This window comes from Typopeltis vanoorti, chromosome 23, assembly GCF_054136105.1.
Source record: "Typopeltis vanoorti isolate ZY-2024b chromosome 23, IOZ_Tvanoo_1.0, whole genome shotgun sequence".
In the NCBI taxonomy this organism is placed as follows: domain Eukaryota; kingdom Metazoa; phylum Arthropoda; class Arachnida; order Uropygi; family Thelyphonidae; genus Typopeltis; species Typopeltis vanoorti.
The window spans coordinates 18,502,632-18,526,017 of record NC_143571.1 but is presented as its reverse complement, the minus strand read 5'-3'; the positions used below and the strand labels follow the sequence as shown (position 1 = coordinate 18,526,017).

General features: G+C 36.6%; 1 protein-coding gene across 13 annotated transcripts in view; it reads left to right on the top strand.

Moving 5' to 3' along the window:
• The window catches only part of LOC150093662 (uncharacterized), a 442,983-nt gene that overhangs the window by 226,262 nt on the left and 193,335 nt on the right, over positions 1 to 23,386 (top strand). For all 13 annotated transcript variants that reach the window (XR_016550305.1, XR_016550303.1, XR_016550304.1 and 10 more), the window contains 2 exons: positions 2,305 to 2,398; positions 19,325 to 19,394. Coding sequence is in view for 9 of the 13 variants with exons in the window: in XM_090412731.1 (XP_090268857.1) it covers positions 2,305 to 2,398; positions 19,325 to 19,394 (164 nt within the window). In the remaining 4 variants the exon portion in view is untranslated. The remainder of the gene's footprint in view (positions 1 to 2,304; positions 2,399 to 19,324; positions 19,395 to 23,386) is intronic.

Below are 23,386 nucleotides of genomic sequence, written 5' to 3'. Positions count from 1 at the left end.
TTGTGGTGTCTGCAAAGAGTTTGAATGTGTTTAAAACACGATATGATGAGCTGGGTGTGTGATAAAAGGACCTCCCAGATGAGTCTTTGACTCCATGAGATCTTGGGGTGGTAATAATAATAATCCGTGTTGTCAAATATATCCAGAATTACAAAATTAGAAATACCTAATTCACATCTGTAATTAAACTATGATCCTTTCTTTGTCCAGTGAAACTGAAACACAACATCCTGAAACACCTAGATGTTTAGTACATCTGCATTGAGCCATATTACAGATAAACAGAAAAATCCACAAAACGTAATATTGAAAAATACACTGCTTGGAAAGAAGTCAATAGACACACCCATGGGCAAGGTGCATCATGCCATGTAACAAGTTACGTCTTTGTATCCAGTATAAATTGGAGGAATATGATACTCTCAAGTCAGCACAATTATGTCTGGATGAAATAGCTGTCAGAAGGGAACTGACAGAGTTTACCATTGTATTATTATTATTTTTTCCTGATAATTCTACACGTAAAAAAATGGATGGGATCTACCCACGAAGCAATATGACTTTTCTTCATCTTCTTCTGGAGAGGAAACAAATACTGCATCAATTTAACTTAGTTAAATTGAGAATTTAACTAAATTAAATTCTCAAAAGTTCTGAACTTTTTGTGCAAAATTACAACAATTGGGATTGGTGTAATTCTCACCATGTCACTCATTTATTATGGATTTCTAAATACACTGCTTGGAAAGATCAACAGACACTACTTGTGGTCAAGGTGTCGTGCCATGTAACAAATCATGTGTTTGTAGCTTCCAATTCAGTGTAACTGTATTCAGGTGAAATGGCTGTGAGAAGGGAAGTGATGGAGTTTGAAAGAGGCATTGTGATAGGATGCCATGTTGCAGGCCTATCTGTTTGCCAAATTGCTGACAAATTGGGCCATCCCAAGTCAACAATCAGTGATACCATACTGAGATGGAAGTGCAGGGAATCAACTGCAAGCCACCTCAGTGGACAACCCACCACACTTACCGAACATGACAATAGGGTGCTACAAAGGATAATATGTAAAAACCACCATTTATCGGCCAGTAAGTTCAATGCAGAGTTGCAAGCATCAACTGGAACATGAATCTCCATAAAAACATTCAGAACTGAGGGTCACTACTTCGGTTCTCACGGTGGACCAGAAACCTCAAATTACTCAAACCAACATGCAGCATCATATTCAGTGGTGCATGGAGCATGTATGGCGGGACTTAGAAGCTTGGAAAGCTATATTATGGACTGATGAATTATGCTACACCCTATACCAAGCAGATAGATGGGTGTGGTGGATGCCCTGTAAACATCTCTTACCAGAGGTCATAATCCCAACTGTGAAATTCTGTGGTGTGATGGTATTGTCCTAGTTTATCCTGGTTTGGTCTCTGTTTGTGCCATGAACATTCCGAAATTTTCAATGTTTAGATACCTTTTGGAATTCAGAGGAATTCCGAAAGGTATCTAAACATTCTGGACAATACAATGCCTCCTACTTTGTGGTGTTTCTGTGGAACTGACAATGTCCTAAGACTGTAACTGCATGATTTGTGGTCATGAACATCATCATATTTGACTGGCCTCCATAGAGCCCTGATTTCAACCCTATTGAACATCTGTGGGATGAACTGGAGTGTCAAGTGAGGTAAAGGGATGTCTGCACCACAACGATACAGGACCGCATTACATGCCTACAGGAAGAATGGTTCAGAATTCTCAATGATTGCTATCATACACTTGTGGAAAGTATATTCCGTAGGATTGCTGTAATCATCATAATAAAAGGGGGTCTTACATCTAATTAAGGTGGATGTCATCACTGTTTGTTCCTCACACTGTGTTGTCCATTAATTTCTTTCCAAGCAGTGTATGTCAGAAGCACCACATGCAGGTAACCCAGTGCCTCAACACCATCTAGTCTTGTGTTATCTTCTGCTAATTCAGACTAAAACCACTAAGACATGAAGTAAAGTGAGATGCATTGGTGATCTTGAACAGATATTATCATGATAATGGAAGAAAGATATTTGAATACAAAGAAATTCTGCATAATTATGATGTAGAATCCAAAGAAATTTTGTATGTATGCACATTCATCCCCCGACACAGAGAGAGAGAGAGAGAGAGAGAGATGAACACATATATATCACCACAATGACTTTATCCCCCAAAATTTAGTATTACATTGTTTCTTACATTTTTAAAAGCAGTTTTATTTAATCATGTTCAAAAAATGATAATTTTTTTCCCCATCACCTCCAGCAATGCGAATGCAAAAATGGGGCTTCCTGTAATCCTGCAACTGGAGCGTGTATATGCACTGATGGTTTCACAGGTGTTAATTGTCAAGATAGAGGTATAGAATAATGTTATACATACATATTTGTTTGAATAATTTTGCAGTATATGTAACTTTGAAATTTGTTTCATCACTGAAATAATTATGACAAATATTATTATTCATACACCTCAACAGAACAGCCCCTACAATAATGCATGCGCACAATGTATGTCATAGCTTTCCTTTGACTCACATCTCATTAGCTGTGGCTGGCCTGGAATTGAGTGCGAAAGCAATCATCATTCTACCAAAGCAGAGAAAAAAACAATACTGTAAATTTTTAGTTAAATTAGAGAAATGAAAACTAATATATTACTATTATTATTATTATTAACATCTGACCTCCATGGAGAAAGAGACTCAACATGGGAGACATGCACTATCACACACAAAGCTCATCCAACCATGCCTTAAATTGATTGATGTGTCTGCATTCACAACACAATCAGGCAATGCATTCCACTCACCAGCCACTCTCCATGTAAAGAACCTTCTCCTCACACCCTCCTTATACAGAGTCCAGCAATGGCCTCTTGTTCTGCCCCTCTCTCCCATTCCATGAAAAATCTCGGTGATCTTGAACAGATATTATCAGTGAAAAATATACCAACTGTGAAAAATCTCTTCACTGTCAACCTGATAACAACCTCTGACCAGTTTATACATCTCAGTCATATCCTTCCTCTCCTATTCATGAACCTTTACAAATTACATTTTCTCATTCTGTTCTTGTACTCCATATTCCAAAGACCACTGACTACCTTTGCGAATCTTCTCTGGACCCTTTCTAACATATCCTTGTTACCATGAAAACCTGGCAACCAAATCTGCATGATAATCTATAGGAGGCCTGAATAAGGCCTTATACAATGGCAACATAACTTCTTTATTTCTGTATGTCAGGCTCCTCTGCATCATTGCCATTATCCGATGTAGCGTCTTCATAACTTGTGCAATGTGGCCCCTGGATTTCAGGTCCTTGTCTACCATCACCACCCACTACTTGCTGGATCACTCATCTCCTCTACCACCTTTAAAGTTTTCCCACCAAGTGTATATTTTCATCCCATCGTTGCTTACCAAATCTCAAAACTTGACACTTTGCAACATTGAACTAAAAGTTCCACTTACCTGCCTATTCATGCAATCTATTCAAGTTCTCTAAGGTCATGACATCTGCTTGACTCTACATTGTTCTCGACAATTTTGCATCATCTGCAAACAGCTGCATATCACTAGTTAAATCTATTCCAATATGATTAATATACAAATTGAACAACAATGGTCTCAAAACTGACCCCTGCATCACACCACTAATGACCTTCCACTTTCAGAATACTGCACCCCTATATACAACTTTCTGATACCTATCTGACAGCCAGTCACTCATCCAACTCAGAAGTCTGTTATCCAATCCCATCTGTGTCGATTTATTTAACAGCTTGTCATCTGGCAATCTGTCAAAAGCTTTTGTAAAATCTAAGTATACTACTGTATATTCATCTTTGTATCACTTTGTATAGTAAGTTAGTAAAACATGATTTCCATTTACCAAACACATGCTGACACCACAGAGTATACTGCTGTTATCAGCCCATATTCTACTTCTCACCAATCTCTCTAGTACCTTCACCACAACTCCAGATATACAGATTAGCATATAATTCATATGCTAATCTGTATATCTGGCACAGCCTTATCACCACCTTTATGCAGTGTAACAAATTTACTTTCTTTTTACTCCCTTGGAACCTGTGATGTTGTAAGACACTTATTAAACAGGCATGCCAATGCTACGGCCAATTCCTTGGAACATTCCCATAAAACGTGTGGTAATATGTCATCAAATCCTATTGCCTTATTGACATCAAGGTTATTTATTTCCTCATATTTCTCTTGCTCACTCACAATTAAACCATCCTCCCCTATGTACTCCATACTTAAGTTGCTCATGATTTCACACTGATGAGGATGAAATCCACTTATAAATTGATCACTGAATACCTCAACAACGTTTTCTGCGACCGTTACCATTCTACCATTTTCATTCATTGACATAATTTTACCATATCATTCTTCCTTCTATTTGCCACATATCTAAAACACTCTCTAGGGTTTTTCTTCATCTGATTTGCTAATTTCTACTCATACTGCACTTACGTTGCCCTGACTGAGCCACTCTCCTGGCTTGTTCTTTATACTCTTTATGTAACTGATTATTATCATTATTCAGCTGTCTCCAAACTCTCTTCTTCTTACAGATTTCATGCGTAAGCCCCTCATTCATCCATTTTACCCCTACCTTATTCAGCCTTTGACCTTAAGAATACATTCACACATTGATGCTGTTATGTATTTCTTTGTCAGTTCGTAAGCATCAACTCCTCATTAGATGGGAATATTCAGTTATTTGTAGATGATGCAAAGTTGTATATTTAGATTTTGAACAGTAGAAAAAATGTTGTGGCCTTACAAGAAGACTTGAATAAATTTAGCGAATGGACATGGAAATGGGGGATATGAGTTCAATGTTGCAAAATATAAGGTTTTAAAATTTGGAAAACAAAGATGGGATGTAGAATTTATGCTTGGTAAGAATATCCTGTTGGAGGTGGAAGAAATAGGAGATCTTGAGGTGATAGTGGATAAGGATCTAAAATTTAGAAGTCACATTGCCAAAATTGTAAGGACAGCACAACAAATTCTTGGAATTATGTGGAGGACACTGATTTGTAGAAGTAAGGAGATTCTTTTTCCATGACTCTCATTAGGCCACACATGGACTACTATGCACAGATTTGGTCACCTTCTTTTCAAAAGGACAAAGAGATATTGGAAAGGGTCCAGAGGTGACTGACTAAGATAGTTTCTGATCTCTGGAATGTTGAATATGAAAGATTGAGAAGATGCAATTTACAGAGTCTACTGGATAGGAGGAAGAGGGGGGTGATATGATAGAGACCTACAAGTTAATAAGGGGTTGTTATAGGATCAATGTTGGAGAGGTTTTACAGAAAATGGTTGGAGATCAAGGGAGAACCAGAGGTCATCTCTGGGAGCTGTGTAAGGAGTGTGTGAGCAGTGGAGTAAGAAGGTTCTTTGCATGCAGCGTTTTGAATGACTGAGAGGCTGGTGACTAAGAGAATTTGAGTTTGTTTAAGGTGTAGTATGATGAGCTGCATGTATGCAAAAGGACCACTTAGATGAGTCTTTGACTCCATGGGATCTTAGGGTAATAATAATAATAAAAAGGTGTCACACCATATTACTCAAATACTTTAGATTAAAAATAGATGTTGACAGTTTTTTTCACTTGGTTATACTGTAAATTAAAGATGCCAAGAAATTATATTCTCAGTTTCATCCTTTATCCAAGTGTATGCAAACAAAGTTTGCATGTGAAGTAACATCACAACTGGACCACTTGTATGTAGAAGATAATGACTTCGTATCAATTGCTTTAGTATCTTATAATGCAATGCACATATCCATACAGACATGTATAATGCTAGGCATTATGGGAAGGGCAACTACCCAGACTGGTTTCGATCTTTGTTGAGGTCTCATCAGTGGGAGCCAGACCCAAGGATGAAACCAAGAATATAATTTCTTGGCATCTTTAATGTATAGTGTTCAAACGGTTCGTAACTGCACTCTTACCTAATTTCTAATGGTAATCATTACTTATTTCCTCTCCTGTCATGTCTTGAAAAATGTCTGCCCAATAAAAAAAATTTCTGCAATCTTTATATTATGTTTTCTTTTTTTTCTGGCTATTTTCTAAACTTTATAATCTACAAAGTCATATGGTGAACATTCCATAGACCTAATAACATCTTGGTAACATGCTTCTGAATTCTCTCTACAAAATTTATTGTACAAGACCCTGATCAAACCACACTTAGACTATTGTTCTCAAATTTGGCCCCAGGATTTGAAGGGTATAAATTAACTGTGGAAAAAGGGTACAGAGATGGATAACGAAGATGGTATCAGGACTATACAATGTTAGTTATGAGGATCGGCTGAGGGAATGTGGACTGCAGATTTTGGTAGATAGAAGGAGAGGTGATACGATTGAGACTTTTAAACTGTCGAGAGGTAGTTACAAGGTTGACATTGGGAAGTTCTTTTGCTTGGTGGAACAGCGGGAAGGAGTGATGACAAGGGGCCATCCCTGGAAGTTGCAAAAGGAAGCTGTGAGCAAGAGGGTGAGGAGTGGTTTCTTTGCATGGAGGGTGATTGAACTGTGGAATGCATTGCCTGATAGAGTGGTGAGAGCAAGAACAGCCAATGAGTTCAAGGAGTTATGATAGACTTTGTGTTTCCTAGGAAAGACTTCTCACGAGAGTCTTTTGACTCCATGGAGGCCTGAATAATAATAATAAACACAATAGATGTGATTTTATCAATCTACTCCTGCAGTCTAATACTCCTACAGGGTCTGTCAGTTTAATTTACTGACCCTTATCATTGTATAACTTTTCTGTTTCATATTCTTTGCATTATTTCTTCTGTCTTTTTTTACTTTGCTATTCTCTGAATGACCATCATAGCAATGCAATGGCCTGCCACTTTGTTTAATATGTACAATGTGACCAATGAACATCTGGGAAAGGGATGGTGGTGGATCAAAGTATGATAGATATTGCACAAATGTTGGGGAATGTTTGGCATAATGTTTAGAACCTCCCTCAATGATTCTATGGACTCCCTGAGATGCCTGTATAATAATAATTATTAAGACCATAATAACATAAATTAAAGATTTCAAGAAATTATACAGGTGTCCCCAGGTTACAGATGACCCGACGTATGGCGTTCTGTACTTATAAACAGGCTCCCTCATAAGGATAATTAATAATTAAATTAATAATTCGGGAACTAGTTTCTTCCGTGCATGTAAACAAACTTGCATGGCATAAGCGGTTCATTGGTACAGCATCTTTACGCTAGTGGCTAGTCTCATTGTTTATATGGTCACTTACACACACAGCATCACGTTCGTCTGAACTTTTTTTATTCGATTTTGTGAGTCTGTGATTACCCTTATGACCATACCTCCAAAGTGAAAGTCCACTACAAGTCCAGGTGATCCTGCAGTGAAGAGAAAGGTGATTACAATGAAAATGAAAGTAGAAATAATTAAGCATTCAGAGAGAGAGAGAGAGAGAGATCAGGATAAAGTGAGAATAACGGAATATGTGAAAGGCAGTGCTCTAATGAAAGTATACGTTCTGTTTGTTTGAATTAAAAGAAAGAGCACAATAGTTTCTGTAACTTACTATTACAGTACAGGGGTATTATTGCAGTATTACACTGTATTATTATTGACACATATGAGTATATTGTTATTGTTATAGTATTGTTATTATTACAGTGGTGTAGCTAGGGGGGGGGGGCAGTCTGCCCCGGGCGGCACTTTTTTGGGAGTTTTCACGTGAGACACAATTTTATTTTTCGACGATTCTTTTATTTATATTAACTTAGTAATTTTATTACTTGATTAATAATTAGTTTTTAACAACTATACTTACAACGAAAATAAATGCAATATAACAAAACCGATACGTTTCCCTATCATACTATAATTCAAATTCTTAAAAATAACACGTGCGTGGCACAGTGATTGCTTTATTGGTTATTCCTTAAACCATGGCGGCTGAGTCTCAGCAAAGAGCGGGCACCACACATTTAGGATTTTAGGGCCCTGGTAATAATATTTCTGCATTTGAGTTTTTGCTTAACCCTTTCGTTGCATTTATGCAGTGTATAAAAATTAACAAGCATGATTCTGTTTTTATCCTAAAAATGCTAAAATGCCTGATTCATCATTAGTTTTTTTTTTTTTTAAATTACACATTTATATCATTTGGGTCGTTATCGAAACCATTGAAAACATATTGTATTGTTTATGTATGATAGTCTAGAGCAGGGGTGGACAACCCTTGGCAAACATGCCAAACGTGGCATGCCACCCAGGACTCGCCTTAAAAAATAATTAAATAAATAAATACATATCCAACATCATTGCTGACTTGTATATTTTAACTTAATATAATACAATTTTATTAAGTGCAGCGATACCAAATAAAAATGCAACAAAGAAGCAAACCTTACCAACTGTTTTAGTAATAATAAGTAATAAGAAAATAAGAAACAAACATCCTATTTCCAAGCCATCTATTTCCATGGTATACTGATGTACAAGTTTCATCCAGTTCAATTGTTGCATCATTCATCAGGCATCCAGACGTGGCATGACTCCATTACCATCATTTAATATATCTTTTCATGTTTCATAAAGAACATATCCATTTTCTAACGTGTGTATATATGTGGATTCAAATTTTATTAAATCGTAAGTCATTAAAATATGGATTGGGAGTATTTATTGTCAATTAATATGTTCAACTTGTTAGATATAAAAGCAAATTTCCTTTAACATTGCCATAAACATGTCCTGTTTACTCGAATATAACTCGCACTCCCCCCCCCCCCCCAAATGAAAGCTAAAAATCGTGGTGTGAGATATATGGGGGGGGGGGGGGTTCAGACACTAAAGTCTTCAGTTTTTTCGTAAAATCCCCGTATATGCCTCGCATCACGATTGCTATTCTATTTTCTGCCTAGAGAGCAGTTTCCTTGTGTGCATCCTACCCAAATAGCATCATCTTCTTTCCCATTATTTCAAGCAAAAATTAACAGTAATTTACAGAACTTGAGATACTTAATGAACAATCCTTCAGGAATGACTAATGAAAGCACTTCTCATTAGTCATTGAAAACAGAATGCGAAACAGACAGCTATGATACTAGGCCAGTAAAAATAGAGCAGCTGTGAGACGTGCATATGATTGGTGCGGTATTAACAAAAGATCTCGCGACTCAAAGATAAAAGCAAACCGAAAATTTTCGAATTGAAATGCTAATTCTCTTCAACTGAATTCAATATCTGAAACTGCCATAACAACATTCACTATATATTTCTTAGTTTTAACATGCTTACGAATTTTAACACATTACTGCTTTGTTTGAGCAGGGGAAAGACTCCCACACATCTAGTTTTTAGTTAGATACTGTGTTTGTGGGTGCAACATATGGCTTTGCTTCAGTCTAAATAGCATAGTTTCTGTGGGAAGGGGACATGTGATTCATTAGCTAGTGCCATTTATATCCCAGTTGCCTCTAATTGCACTATATGTTGAGAAATATATTACACAGACTGCAAATGTCTGTTCTGTACCTTATTCAGTGATACAATAAAACGACTTGTTTTACTTGCGTCTGCAGTCACTGGGGAGGACGTGGTACCATCGCCTGACGTTGAACGTTTTAAACTTTTTTTTTTTTCCCCTGTGCAAATATACCCAAAACTTTTCAATTTCTTTTTTCGTAAAGTAAAATTCAGGGGTGCAAGTTATACGCGAGGACAAGTTATATTCGAGTAAATAAGGTAAATTATTAAAGCTATATGAAATGTGTTATCAATATTCAGGATTATGAAGTGTTATCTGCATGTGATTAGATTGCATGCATGGCCTTCTCTTTCATTTGCATGTGTGTAGGTCGGCTTATGAATTGCAAGGGAATATTCAGTTGTTTGCGGATGATGCGAAGCTGGGAAGGGTTATTAGTAATAGTGCAGATGTGGTAGCCCTGCAAGAGGATTTGAATAAGCTAGACAGATAGGCAAATGAATGGGGGTGTCAGTTTAATGCAGCAAAATGTAAGGTCTTGAGGTTTGGGACACATCGATGGGACACTGCATACTCTATCGGAGGAGTTAAACTGGAGGAAGTAGAGGAGACAAGAGATCTGGGATTGATGATTGATAGGAGAACTGAAATTTAGGGGACATATTGCAAAGGTAGTGAAGGTGAAATAATGAAAAGGACATAATGAAAAGGACACTGACCTGCAGAGATAAAATGGTTATCATTCCATTGTATAAGACTCTGATCAGACCACACCTAGACTATTGTTCTCAGATTTGGTCCCCAGGATTTGAAGGGGATAAATTAATGGAAAGGGTACAAAGACGGATAACAAAGATGGTGTCAGGACTGTACAATGTTAGTTATGAGGATCGGCTGAGAGAGTGTGGACTGCAGAGTTTGGTGGATAGAAGGAGAGGCGATATGATTGAGACTTTTAAACTGTTGAGAGGTGGTTACAGGGTTGACATTGGGGAGTTTTTTTGCTTGGTGGAACAGTGGGAAGGAGTCATGACAAGGGGCCATCCCTGTAAGTTATGAAAGCAAAGGGCGAGGAGTGGTTTCCTTGCGTGGAGGTAGCTGAACCATGCAATGCATTGCCTGATGGAGTGGTGAGATCGAGAATGGTCAATGCGTTTAAGGAGTGGTATGATAAACTTTGTGTTTCCTAGGAGGGACCTCCCTCGATGAGTCTTGATAGACTTGTGTTTCTTAGAAAGGACCTCCCACGATGAGTCTTTTGACTCCATGGAGGCCTGAATAATACTACTACTACTACTACTAATAATTGTAATATTTTTTGGTTTGCTTAAACTTGGTTGGTCAGAGAGTGATTATGATGAGATTTTCCAAGTCCAAATTATAATTTTTGTCAGTGTCTATATGTCTCTGTCCACATTTTTACATCCCATAATCCGATTTTCATTAAAGTTAAAAGCTGTATGAAGAAAGCAATTATTTAATTGCTTTCTTATATATATATATATATATATATATATTTATTTATTTGCTTCCCTCTCTTTACAAATTGAGCAGAATGTCACAACCACCAGAAAAGAAACAGACATTCAAATGAAAAGGATTAGAGAATTTAAAAAATTCTGGACTGAAAAATTTGGCGTAATTAAGAAAGTTAATAAAGCATTATGCATTTTATGTTCCGAATCAGTTGTTTCTAAGACTTCTTCTGTAAAGAGACATTTTGAAACTGTTCATAAGAAATTAAGTAATACAAGTGAGCAAGAACAAAGAGAACTAATTTCTTGTGAACTGAACAAGACAAAAAAAGTCTGACACTTTGATGAAATTATTTCAGGTAGGCCTAGTTCCAACTTAGTTGTAGCTAGTTTTGAGGTTTCAAAAGTTATTGCCTAACATGGAAAAAACCACTCACTGATGGGGAATCTTCTTTTTCTTATTGTGCTATCTTCTATCGAAGGTCAGCGACCATCTTGGCGAACAAACTGCGCTCTTGTGCTAATCTGAGCAGTTGTGCACTGCTCTTTCCTGTCCACGTCTTGATGTTGTCAAACCATGATATTCTTTTTCTTCCTCTAGTTCCTTTGCCACCGATTCTTCCTATCAAAATAGTTTGTAGAAGTCGGTATTTGCTGTTTCTCATGATGTGGCCAAGATATGATGTTTTTCGTTTCTTGATTATTTGTACAAGATGTTTAGCTTTGCCAATGGATTTTAAGACATCTTCATTGGTAATTTTTTCTGTCCATGATATCTTTAGCATTCTTCTGTATAGCCACATCTCAAAGGCTTCGATTTTCTTGATGGTTGTCGCCTTCAATGTCCATGTTTCAACTCCATAGTGCAGAATAGACCACACGTAGCATTTCAGCATTCGGCATCTGACTTCCATGTTTAGGTCTTTATTGCAGAATAGTGTTCTCATTTTCATGAAGGACTGCTGTGCAACTTCAATCCTTGTCTTTATATCTATTTCTGGATCCCACCGTTCATTAAGCCAGCAACCAAGATATTTATATCTTGACACTTGATCAATATTTTTCCCATTGAGTGTCAGTTTCATTGATGAGGCTGGATGTTTGCTGATGATCATGTATTTTGTCTTGTTGATGTTTATATTTATTATATTTATTCCCATTCTTTGGCTTTCTATGTATACTCTGTCAATGAGTTTTTGGAGATGCATAATATTATCTGCAATTAGCACGGTGTCATCTGCATATCGAAGGTTGTTAACAATCTTTCCATTTATTGTGATTCCCTCTGAACATTCTTCCAATGCTTTTTTAAAGATTACCTCTGCATATATGTTGAACAGGAGTGGTGAGAGCACACATCCTTGTCTCACTCCTCTTTTGATGTTAATATCACTGGTGGTAATGTTGCCTAATTGAACAGTAGCTGACTGATTCCAATACAGATTTGTTATTAGTCTTATGTCTTGTTCGTCTAGCCTTATTTTTTGAAGGACTTCTATTAAGTTAGTGTGTCTGACTTTGTCGAATGCTTTTTCAAAATCTATGAAACACATAAAGACAGATTTCTGTTTTTCTATGCATTTTTGTATCAATATTTGGGTACAGAAAAGGGCCTCTTTAGTACCAAAACCATTCCGAAAGCCGAATTGTGTTTCACTTAGAGTTTCTTCACTTTTTCTATAAATACGATTCTGAATTACTTTCAAAAATATTTTTAATGTTTGGCTCATTAGACTAATAAGTTGGAAGTCACCACAGGAATTCGCTTTGGGTTTCTTTGGGACAGTGATAAATGTAGATTTGAGCCAATCTGATGGAAATGCATCACTTTCATATATTTTATTAAATAGTTTTTCAAGAAGTTTGATGTTATCTGGTTCTATTAATTTTAAAAATTCTGTTTGCACACAGAAGGGTTATTCCCAGATGGGGAATATATTAAAGAATTGTGGCTAGAAGGTGCTCCTTTTCCTTTTTGACAATCAAAAGATAAAAATTATTCAGTGCATTTAAGATTTGTCTGAGAGTAGAAAAACAATTAAGGATTGAATACTTAAGTTGGAAAGAAATAAAGCAGAACAATTAAAGGAATAGTTGGCTTCATGTAAGTTCTTTTCTATTTGTGTTGATGAGAGCACAGACATTATATCAATCGAGCAAAGATTGCCAGCTAGGCTGGCAATCTTTGCTCGATTTTGTAGGGATGATGAAGTATGCGAAGAGATGATTAACCTTGTCACACTACCTGAGCGTACCAGTGGAGTTGAAATATGTAAAGCAGTTATAGACGAATTATTTATTCCGCAAATTGATATTTCAAAAGTGGTATCTGTTGCAACAGATGGTGCGCCCAGCATGAATTGGTAAGGAAGCAGGATTTGTATTTGTAAATCTGTTTGCAAAACATGTTGGTCATAGTAAGTTTTCATTGCATCATACATGAGGAGAATTTATGTGCAAAAGTTGGCCTAAAGGGACTTCAAGAAGTGATGCAAACAGTAACCAAGGTTGTTAATTACATTTCTGCACGTGCTTTGAATAAAAGACAATTTCAAAATCTATTGAATGAGGTCGATTTGGTGTACAAAGGACTACTAATGTACAACAATGTTCGTTGACTTAGTCGAGATCTTGTTCAGAAATGATTTGTTAAATGCCTGGATGAGATAAATATCTTCTTGACTAATCAAAAAAATGTCTTATAAAGAAAAGTATGACATCGTGTGGGTTTGTAAAGTGATGTTTTTGCAGATTTTTGCAAACATTTAAATGACTTGAACCTCAAACTACAGGACATGAAAACATCTGCAAATAAACTTGCAGATGTTTTCCTGGATAAATATGGATGATTTTGAAATGCAGTTGATTGATTTTTCAAAGTAACTGAATTTGGAAGCAGAAATTTTGTTGATCTCGGAGTGTTGACTCGGAAAATATGGAAAAAGAGTGATTAGAGACGGAAGTAACAGAGAGAAGTGCGGAAAAATTCCTGAAACTTTTGCATGTTTAAAAACCCTTGCAACAGCATTATTATCCATTTTTTGCATCTACATATTCTTGTGAATCGTTGTTCTCGGTGATGAACTTTGTTAAGTCTCGTAACAGGAGGAGCCTTACAGATGAAACTAGTAGCACGTGCACATCTCTAAAGGTTACAAAATATAAACCTGATATAAATTATCTGTCATTAGTGATGCAGCAGCAGCAGCAGAAGTCTCATTGATGCTAAATAAATGAAATGTCCAGTGTCTTTCTTTCTCTAGTTTTGATTTGATGTTTTCTGCTAAAAATGGTAAAGATTAACTTCTGTTTAATATATTATGTAGGTAAAATAACAATTTATTTTATCTAATTTTAATGCATTACTTGTAAGGGATTTAGATTTAATAAAATTATATCTTTAATTTCATTTTCTTTTATTGTGCTTTAGTCAAGTAAAACGATTATGAGATTGTGCACTGCAATATATTGGGAAAACTTGAAAAAACATGTCTGATTGATCTCTATAAAAAAATAATCAATTATTGTTGACTCTTTTGCTGATGATAAAAATTGCGTCTTTAAATTGTGCGGCTTTATATGGCAACTAGAATTACACTTAAATGCAAATAAAAAAATATTCACGCTATCAACAGAGTAGAAGGACTTTTAAGTAAAAATTCCATCACTAATTTTTACGTTAATTTAATCTTGCATCGCTCTTACAATATTCTTTGATTTTACTATTCTAGTGTGATTTCTGATTATTTGAAAAGGTCTTCCCAATACTTTAAAGATATGAAATAATAATATGTTCCCCAAAATTTCGGTTGGCACACGAGAAAACTTTTGCTTCAAACGCTGGTGTGCTTCTTGTTGCGTTACAATTGTTTTCCTTTCTGTGCTTTCTTGGCCTGTGGGAATCCGTCCTTCTAGAAATTAACGATACACAGGTCTATCTCCAAACCAAAGGATTGAATATACAGCAATGTGACATAAAACTTGGGGCTTTAAAAGCATTTTTAACTGAAAATAGGCACAAATTAATTAAAAATTCAGTAACTTACGCCAAAGAAATTTGTGATGATCTGGGAATAGTCATGGATCGTCAGTGTAGAAAGAAGAAACTGATGGCAGGTGAAGAATTACGATGCTGAATTGTCATACGAAACTGAGTTGAGGAGAGAAATGTTTTTTTTCGCTGGACAGAGTGATACAAGAAATCACCACAAGATTTCAACTGCTTCATGTTCTTGCTGAAAAATATTCCTTCCTTACTCCATCGAATCTTTTGGATGATAAATACGAATGTCAACTAAATCATGATCACAATGACATTAATAAGGAAGATTTCCTCATTGAGAGAAAAAGACTTCAGAGTTTTATTTCTGTTGCTGCTACACAAGACGAAACAGAGACGTGGAAGGATGGTCCCCTTGAACTTTTACAGTTTATTCTAAAGTACAGTCTCGAGAACTCAGTTCCAAATATTGTAATACTACTGCGAATTTTCCTCACAATTGCTGTAAGTGTTGCTAGTTGTGAGAGGAGTTTTTCTAAATTAAAACTGATTAAATACCTAAGATCTACAACGAGTACTTTGCATTTAAGAAATCTTACCATACTGTCTATAGAACAGCAATTAAGTGATGAAATAGACTTCGATAATGCTATCGACGATTTTGCTAATAGAAAGCAGGAAGCCAAGAGAGTTGTGGCACAGGCGAAGGCATATCAAGATCTGTATGATCAATTAGAAACAAAGGAAGGACAGAGAAAAGTAAATTTACCAACTAGCAAAATGTAGAAATAAAGCAGCAAAGGACATCTTACATGTGAGGCAGATCAAAGATGCTGAAGGAAGAGTATTATGGATGGATGTGGACATAAGAAACAGATGGAGAATATACTTTGAGAGACTTTTGAATGAGGAAAATGCAAGGACTCACAGAGAAGATGAGCAGCCTTCTGAGGGGATGGTGCAGAACATCAGTAGAGTGGAAGTGACGGAGGCCATGAAGAGGATGAGGAATGGAAAATCAGTGGGCCCTGACAGGATTCCAGTGGAGGCATGGAAGGCACAGGGGGAAGAGAGAATTGACCTGCTGTGGGACCTGTTCATGAAAGTTTGCCAACAGGAAAATATACCTGAGGAATGGAAGGAGAGTACTCTTGTTCCCATCTACAAGGGTAAAGGGGGATGCACAAGACTAAAAATTACAGAGGAATAAAGTTGATGTCCCACACAATGAAAATCTTAGAAAGGGTTCTTGATGGAAGATTGAAGAAGGAGATGGAGATTGCAAAGGAACAATTTGGCTTCATGCCTGGTCAATCGACAACAGATGCTATCTTTGGGTTATGACAGATTATGGAAAAGTTTCAAGAGAAGCAATGGGATATAATAAATTTAGTTTAATCCTTTATCCAAACTTTCAAGAAGCAATGGGAGTTACATCTGGTATTTATTGATCTGGAGAAAGCATATGATAGAGTGCCAAGGCAAGAAGTCTGGAGGTGTCTGAGGGAGAAGAAGGTACCAGAGAAATATGTCAGATTGGTACAGGAGATGTACAGAAATGTGAAGCCAAGAGTTCAAACCTACCTGAGAGAGACAAAGTTTTCCAGTGACAGTTGGCTTGCATCAAGGATCAGCATTAAGTCAGTTCCTGTTTAATATTGTGATGGAGGTGGTGACAGAGGAGGTGAGAGAAGACGTGCCTTGGACTATGTTCTATGCAGATGACATCATGCTGTGTGCAGAATCAAGAGAAGAAGTGGCAGTTAAACTGGAATGTTGGAGGAAAGTACTGGAAGAGAGAGGTATGAGACTGAGCAGAAGTAAGACAGAGTACATGTGTTGCAAAGTGGATGGCAGCCAGGAGACAGATATGGAGCTGGAAGGAAATGTCATCAGGAAGGTCAGTAACTTTAGATACTTGAGTTCAACAATGAAAGAGGATGGTGAGGCTGAGAAGGAAGTGGGATGTAGGATTCAAGCAGGATGGAGGAACTGGAGAGAGAGAGAGATGGCTGGAGTGCTATGTGATATGAGGGTGCCGATCAATCTAAAAAGCAAAATCTACAGGACAGTAGTCAGACCAGCTATGACGTATGCTATGGAAACTTGGCCCTGAGGAAAAATAACATCAGCAGGATGGAGGTAGCGGAGATGAGAATGCTTAGGTGGATGTGTGGTGTGACCAGAAAGGATCGTCTGAGAAATGACTATGTAAGGGGAATGGTGAAAGTTACGAACTTAGGAGCAAAGATACAGGAGGCAAGGTTGAGATGGTTTGGTGATGAGGAGGGAGGAAGAGTATGTGGGCAGAAAGGTCATGCAGATGGATGTGCAGGGGAGGAGGAAGTGCAGACAGCCAAAGAAGAGATGGAGGGAGCTGGTAGAAGAGGACTTGAGGATGAAGAACTTGAATGTGGTGACAGCCCAAGACAAGAGGATGTGGAGGAGACTCATCATCAACAGTGACCCCACTTAAGTGGGAGAAGCTGCAGAAGAAGAAGAAAAGCAAGAAAAATAACGTTGTAGAATGTTGTAATTAAAGCTTTATTTCAAAAATAAACATAGTGTTTTAGAAGTTTTTTCACTTGACTATGCTACCAATTATATATTTGGTTTAATCCTTTATCCAAGTGTAAGCGAATAAAGTTTGCTCCTGAAGTATTTTAGATTCAGTATTATAGTGTTTATATTATAGAGTGCTTATATTATAGTGTTTTAATATATTTCCCTATATGTCTTTTTGACTTTTTTGTAGTATTTCTGGTGTAGTATTTAGGCGTTGTTGTATTGGGAAGGGCTGCAAAAACTAGCTACGCCACTGTATTATTATTATTACCATATATGTTGTTCATCAGGGATGGGAGTTACATTACAAATCTGACCTAAAGATGTTCTCAGGAACATATCTTGTTCATAACTTGGGGACTGCCTGTATTCTTGGTTTAATTCTTTCTCCAAGTGTAAGCAAATGTTTGTGTGTGAAAAATTTCCCAACTGGGCTACTTGTTTATGGAGGCTAATAATGACTTCACACCAATTGCCATAGTATCCCATAATGCAAAGCACACACCATTTCACACGTGTATAATTCTAAGCATTATGGGAAGGACCACTACCTAGACTTTTCGACCTTTATTATTATTATTTGACACCTCCAGGGAGTTCAAAGACTCATTGAAGGAGAGTGTGCCAACAGCATCGAACAATTGGTCCCCTTCCAACTACTAACTGCACTCAAACTTACTTAACTGAGTCATTAGTAGCAGAGGCTCTACCAATCGACCAATCTTGAGGTATGTTAAAGTTGCAGGGATACATCTCCAAAAACTCAGTGATCTTGTAGATCTCACTGAATGACCTTAAAGGATCACAACTAAACTCATCACTCCTGATCTGAATGACTCCAGATCCATTACTGTGTTTCCAGGACAGGAAACAGTAATGGCTCCACTTAATGACAATCAAAACCTGCCACAGAGCTGAGCTTCTCCTCAAGAAGCAAGCAAACCCAAAGTCAAACATTATCAAATGTCATCCATGGGAACCAGCTCCAGAAGAGATACCAATATTTAAGTAATGCAGAAGTCATATATTATCCATATACAAGTAGTCAAAAGGTTTCACACCTTATTATCAAAGTACTCTGGGTTACATAATAAGCTCTCTGAAAGTTTTTTCACTTGGTTATACTATAAATTAAAGATGCCAAGAAATTATATTCTTGCTTTAATCCTTTCTCCAAGTGTAAGCAAACAATGTTTGCACATGAAAACAACATCCTAGAGCCTTTGTAGCTCAACAGTTGGTTTCAACATTGACCTTCAGTTGGAAAGACCTGGGTTTGAATCCCATTTAGGATGTGAAGAACCTTTATCAGGGCTTTTCAAGTGAAAGCGAATTAGGCAGTCTCATTCAGAGGTAGCAAGTTTTTTCTCCTGGAAACTCTGGTTTTTCATTCTGCATGCAGGCAGACTGGCCAGGAGAATATATGCATTGACATGCCAAATACACTTATAGGCATACAGTTAACTACCTTATCCTGAAATCATGGTTACAAAATCAAGAACCATAAAAGAAGATAACAACATCCTATTAAATATTTCATTTCAAAGACGTTGTACATATGACCTTCCTGAATCTCCACATTTAGTGGAAATAATTCGTATAATAATAAGAATAATAATAGTAATTATAATACTATCAGATTGATATTCATATAGATATTTAAAGAAACTGATAATACATCTTGTTATATATTTTCCACCAGCATGTTCAGAAGGCCAGTATGGAAATGGTTGCAATGGAACTTGTCTATGCCATGAAAATAATACACTATTGTAAGTTAGTTTTAAATATTATAGAGAAAAATTATTAATTATACTCCAGATTATATTACCTCAGTTACTATATTATTTTATGGCTGTAATAAATTGTTCTCCTTGTTAGGATGTTTCATTTTTTTCTTTTTTTTTTATGAAGAATAATGGGTCACTTAACGGTCAGAGTAAAGTAACCTAACATCTAGTCTTCATCTTCATGTGGTGCACCTCATTAGTAGGTATCTGCTGGGTACTAAACAAACAAGCATTCAGTTCTCTCTATTGGCTTAAACCACAAATGCATATGATGGTGCAACAAGATGAGCTTTTATGATGGCAGGAGTGTCATCCAATTAAACAAGTCTTCTCCCCCTCACCCCCACACTGTTTTTGTAGGGAACCGGAGAAAACAGTGAAATGTCAGCAGTTATGGGAACAAACTCAACATCTAGAAAAAGAAGAACAACAACAACAATAACAAACCTAATGCCAGAAGAACTAAAGATAGGAACCATCAATATAAGGAGAATCAATAAAAAGGAAATCAAACTTGCATAAGAAAAGTACCACACGCGCATAACTGGCCTGGCATTTCAGAGACAAAGAAGACAAAAACTGGCATTTCAGAGACAAAGAAGACAAAAACTGGCATTACAGAGACAAAGAAGACAAAAACAGGTGAGATCTTACTAAATAATAAGTATAGGATGTTATATTCAGACAATAATCTCAGGGAAAGGAAAGAGTAGCAATAGTATTCAACACCAAACACGAAGATAAACATTTTGATTGGAAGGCAGTTTCAAGTTGAGTTATATGGGCAAAATTCAAAATGGTGAAATGGACAAGAAACTTATTTGTGTGTATGGCCCTGCAGAAAGTTCTCCTAAGGAAGAAGTGGAACAATTTTTTGAATCATTAGAGTAGGCAGCTGACATAAAGAAAATGGAAAAAAGTGGTCCTCGTTAGAGATCTAAACAGCAGAATAGGAAACGAATCCCACCAAGCATATAGAAATGTTCTGAGAAAATTTGAAGAAAAGGGTAAGTAAGGCTAATAGTAATGGTAAGTATCTGCTGGATATCTGCTCAGGATATGGACTACTCATTACTAACACCATGATCAAACTTAAAGATGTGCAAATTCACACCATGATCAAACTTAAAGATGTGCAAATTCACACCATGATCAAACTTAAAGATGTGCAAATTCACATGGAGAGAAGAAGAAATAAGCAAAGCCTTTTCTTATTCATGCAATCTCAGCCTTCATTTTGGGTGTGTCATATAGATGGTGTTTTTGCAATCTGACCCCGGAACAAAGATACATTACCTGCCTTTCTAGCAGGCATAAATAATCTGCATCCCCAAATTAATTTTAGTATTGAAATTGAAAATGTAAAATTATCCTGCTTAGACATCCTACTCCTTCACCTCCTAATGCTGGTGAGTGTTACCTTATTCTTTATATCTCCTCCAATCCTCTTTCTCGGTAGCTCCTGGATAATTGTATGATTCGTCCATTTCACCCTTTTTTATTTATCCTTCTGACTTTAGGAATACACTCTGGTAATTTCCCCTAAGTAGCTCAATGAATTCAATATCCTTATGCAATCATTCTGCTGCACTCAATGCTTCCATATTTAAAGTAACCATGATTATCACTCATCTGCCTAAATACTTAAGAATCATTTTCCTCTACATTTTCTGTTCAGTTACAATACCTCACTAAATATCTAAAATCTGCTTATATCAACCTCACACCAAATGATAATGGATTTAGCCATTATCTATCCTGCTTTCTATCCTCATTATCTATCCTCATGACTCTTCTGGAATCATCAGTATAGGATGTTATATTCACACACACAAATCCTCTTTTATCTTTTCTGTCTTTGAAAAACAGTAAAACCATCGTATTCTATTCCCAGAAGTACAGCATCCTCCATTAACCATGTCTCAATGACACCAGTAATTTGCAAACATGTCCTCAAATTTTGCACCATTGTTTCTAATATTCCTTGCATTGATGTATAAACACAAGCATAGTAGCTTCTATTATTATATTAAGGTAATATGCTGCAAGTGAGAGACCTGCAGTTGCTAATAGATAGAATTAAAGTTTAGAAGCAATATTTCCAAGTGGTTAAGTCATCATATCAGATTATTGTAGTATTATAGTATTTTGCACTTGCTAGATTTTAGATGCATAAGAAGGATATGATAGATATGCATAAAATGGATATAATAGATATTTTGATATTGTGTGACCTGAAATAAGCCCTCCTTCATGAGTCCTTGAGTCTCTGGCAGATTATAATAATAACTAGAATAAAAAACTGGTCATCTTTTGAATGCCCACACTCTGGCAGACTGTGTAGTTAGAATATTTGCATACTTGCTTGTTTTGTTTTTTCATTCAGTTATATTTTGATTGTCTTAGTTATCAGTTAATACTTGGAAAATGTCTCAGTTAGTCTAGGCAGAACAGTTGATTGAAATATTTAGTTACATTTTCTAACTGCAGTGTTGTAATATGCAATTAAAATGTTTACTCACATTACATCAGAAAGAGGAGATTCTATGTTGGAAATACTCTGGTTTCTTAATATGTACAAATGTCATGTTTGAGATGAAAAGAGCTGGAGGACGTATACAAGGTTGGTTTGAAAAGTTCTCGGCCTAACAATGAAAAAACGAATTTATAATTTCAAAATTATTTTTATTTTTCAACATAAACTCCCTTAAGACATACGTTTATTCCAGCAATGATCCAGCGCCATTATCCCATCCCTGTAGTGGTTCTCAGTAAGATCTACAAAATACCCCTCTACAACTGTAATCACCTCTTGATTTGAAGAAAAATGCTGACCAGCGAGAAAGAGTTTTAGTTTTGGGAAGAGATAGAAGTCAGAGGGAGCCAAATCTGGGGAATATGGTGGACATTCCAACAATTCATAGGGTAGATCCCTTAATTTTCCCATTGCCAAAACACCTGTGTGGGCAGGTGCATTGTCCTGATGAGAGATGATTTTTTTCTTCTGCAAACCATATCTTTTCTAGCGAATTTTTCATCTAGTCTGATTAAAAGATCGGAATAATATTCCCTGGTTATTGTTTTACCCTCTTCAAGAAAATTAATAAACAAAATGCTAGCATCCCAAAACACTGATGCCATGACCTTTCCTACTGATGGAAACAGCTTTGTCTTCTTTGGCACTGAACAACTGGCTTCTGTCTACTGTTTTGACTGCTGTTTGGATTCTGATATATAACGGTGAATCAAAGTCTCATCCATAGTAATAAATTGGTACACAAAGTCAGTTTTATTCTGAGTTTTATTTTATTAAAACACTCCAAGCACTATTCAGAGATTTTCATGAGAGTGCATTTTGATCTGCTGTGAGCAAGCGTGAAACCCATCTTGCGCAAAGCTTTTTCATTTGCAATTCTTCATGCAAAATATATCCTACACATTCTTTTGAAATGCCTATAGTCTCAGCAATTTCACGCACTTTGACTCTCCAGTCATTCAGTACCATATTGTGTATTTGATCAGTGATTTCTGGTGTTGTTACACTTTTTGGACATCCTTCACTTGGATCATCTTCAAGGGTGGTACGGCCACGTTTTAAATTTGACAGCTGATTTCTTAATTGTCGAAAATGAAGGAGAAGAGTGCCCATAAACTTTTATGAACATTGAATGAATTATAATAAATTTAGTTTAATCCTTTATCCAAGTGTGAGTAAACAAAGTTTGCGCCTGAAAATATCTTCAGGACTGAGGTAAGGTAGTACAACACCGGGAAACTCGCAGCAAAGGTGGATCAAGCTTTCAACTCCTTGTCTCAGTATCTCCCATAATGTACAGCACATCTCCTTGCAGACATGTATACTGCTGTGCATTAAGGGAAGGGCCACTATCCATACCAGTTTCAACTTTATTGAGGTCTCGTCAGTGGGCGACAAGGAGTTGAGAGCTTGATCCACCTTTGCTGTGAGTTGCCTG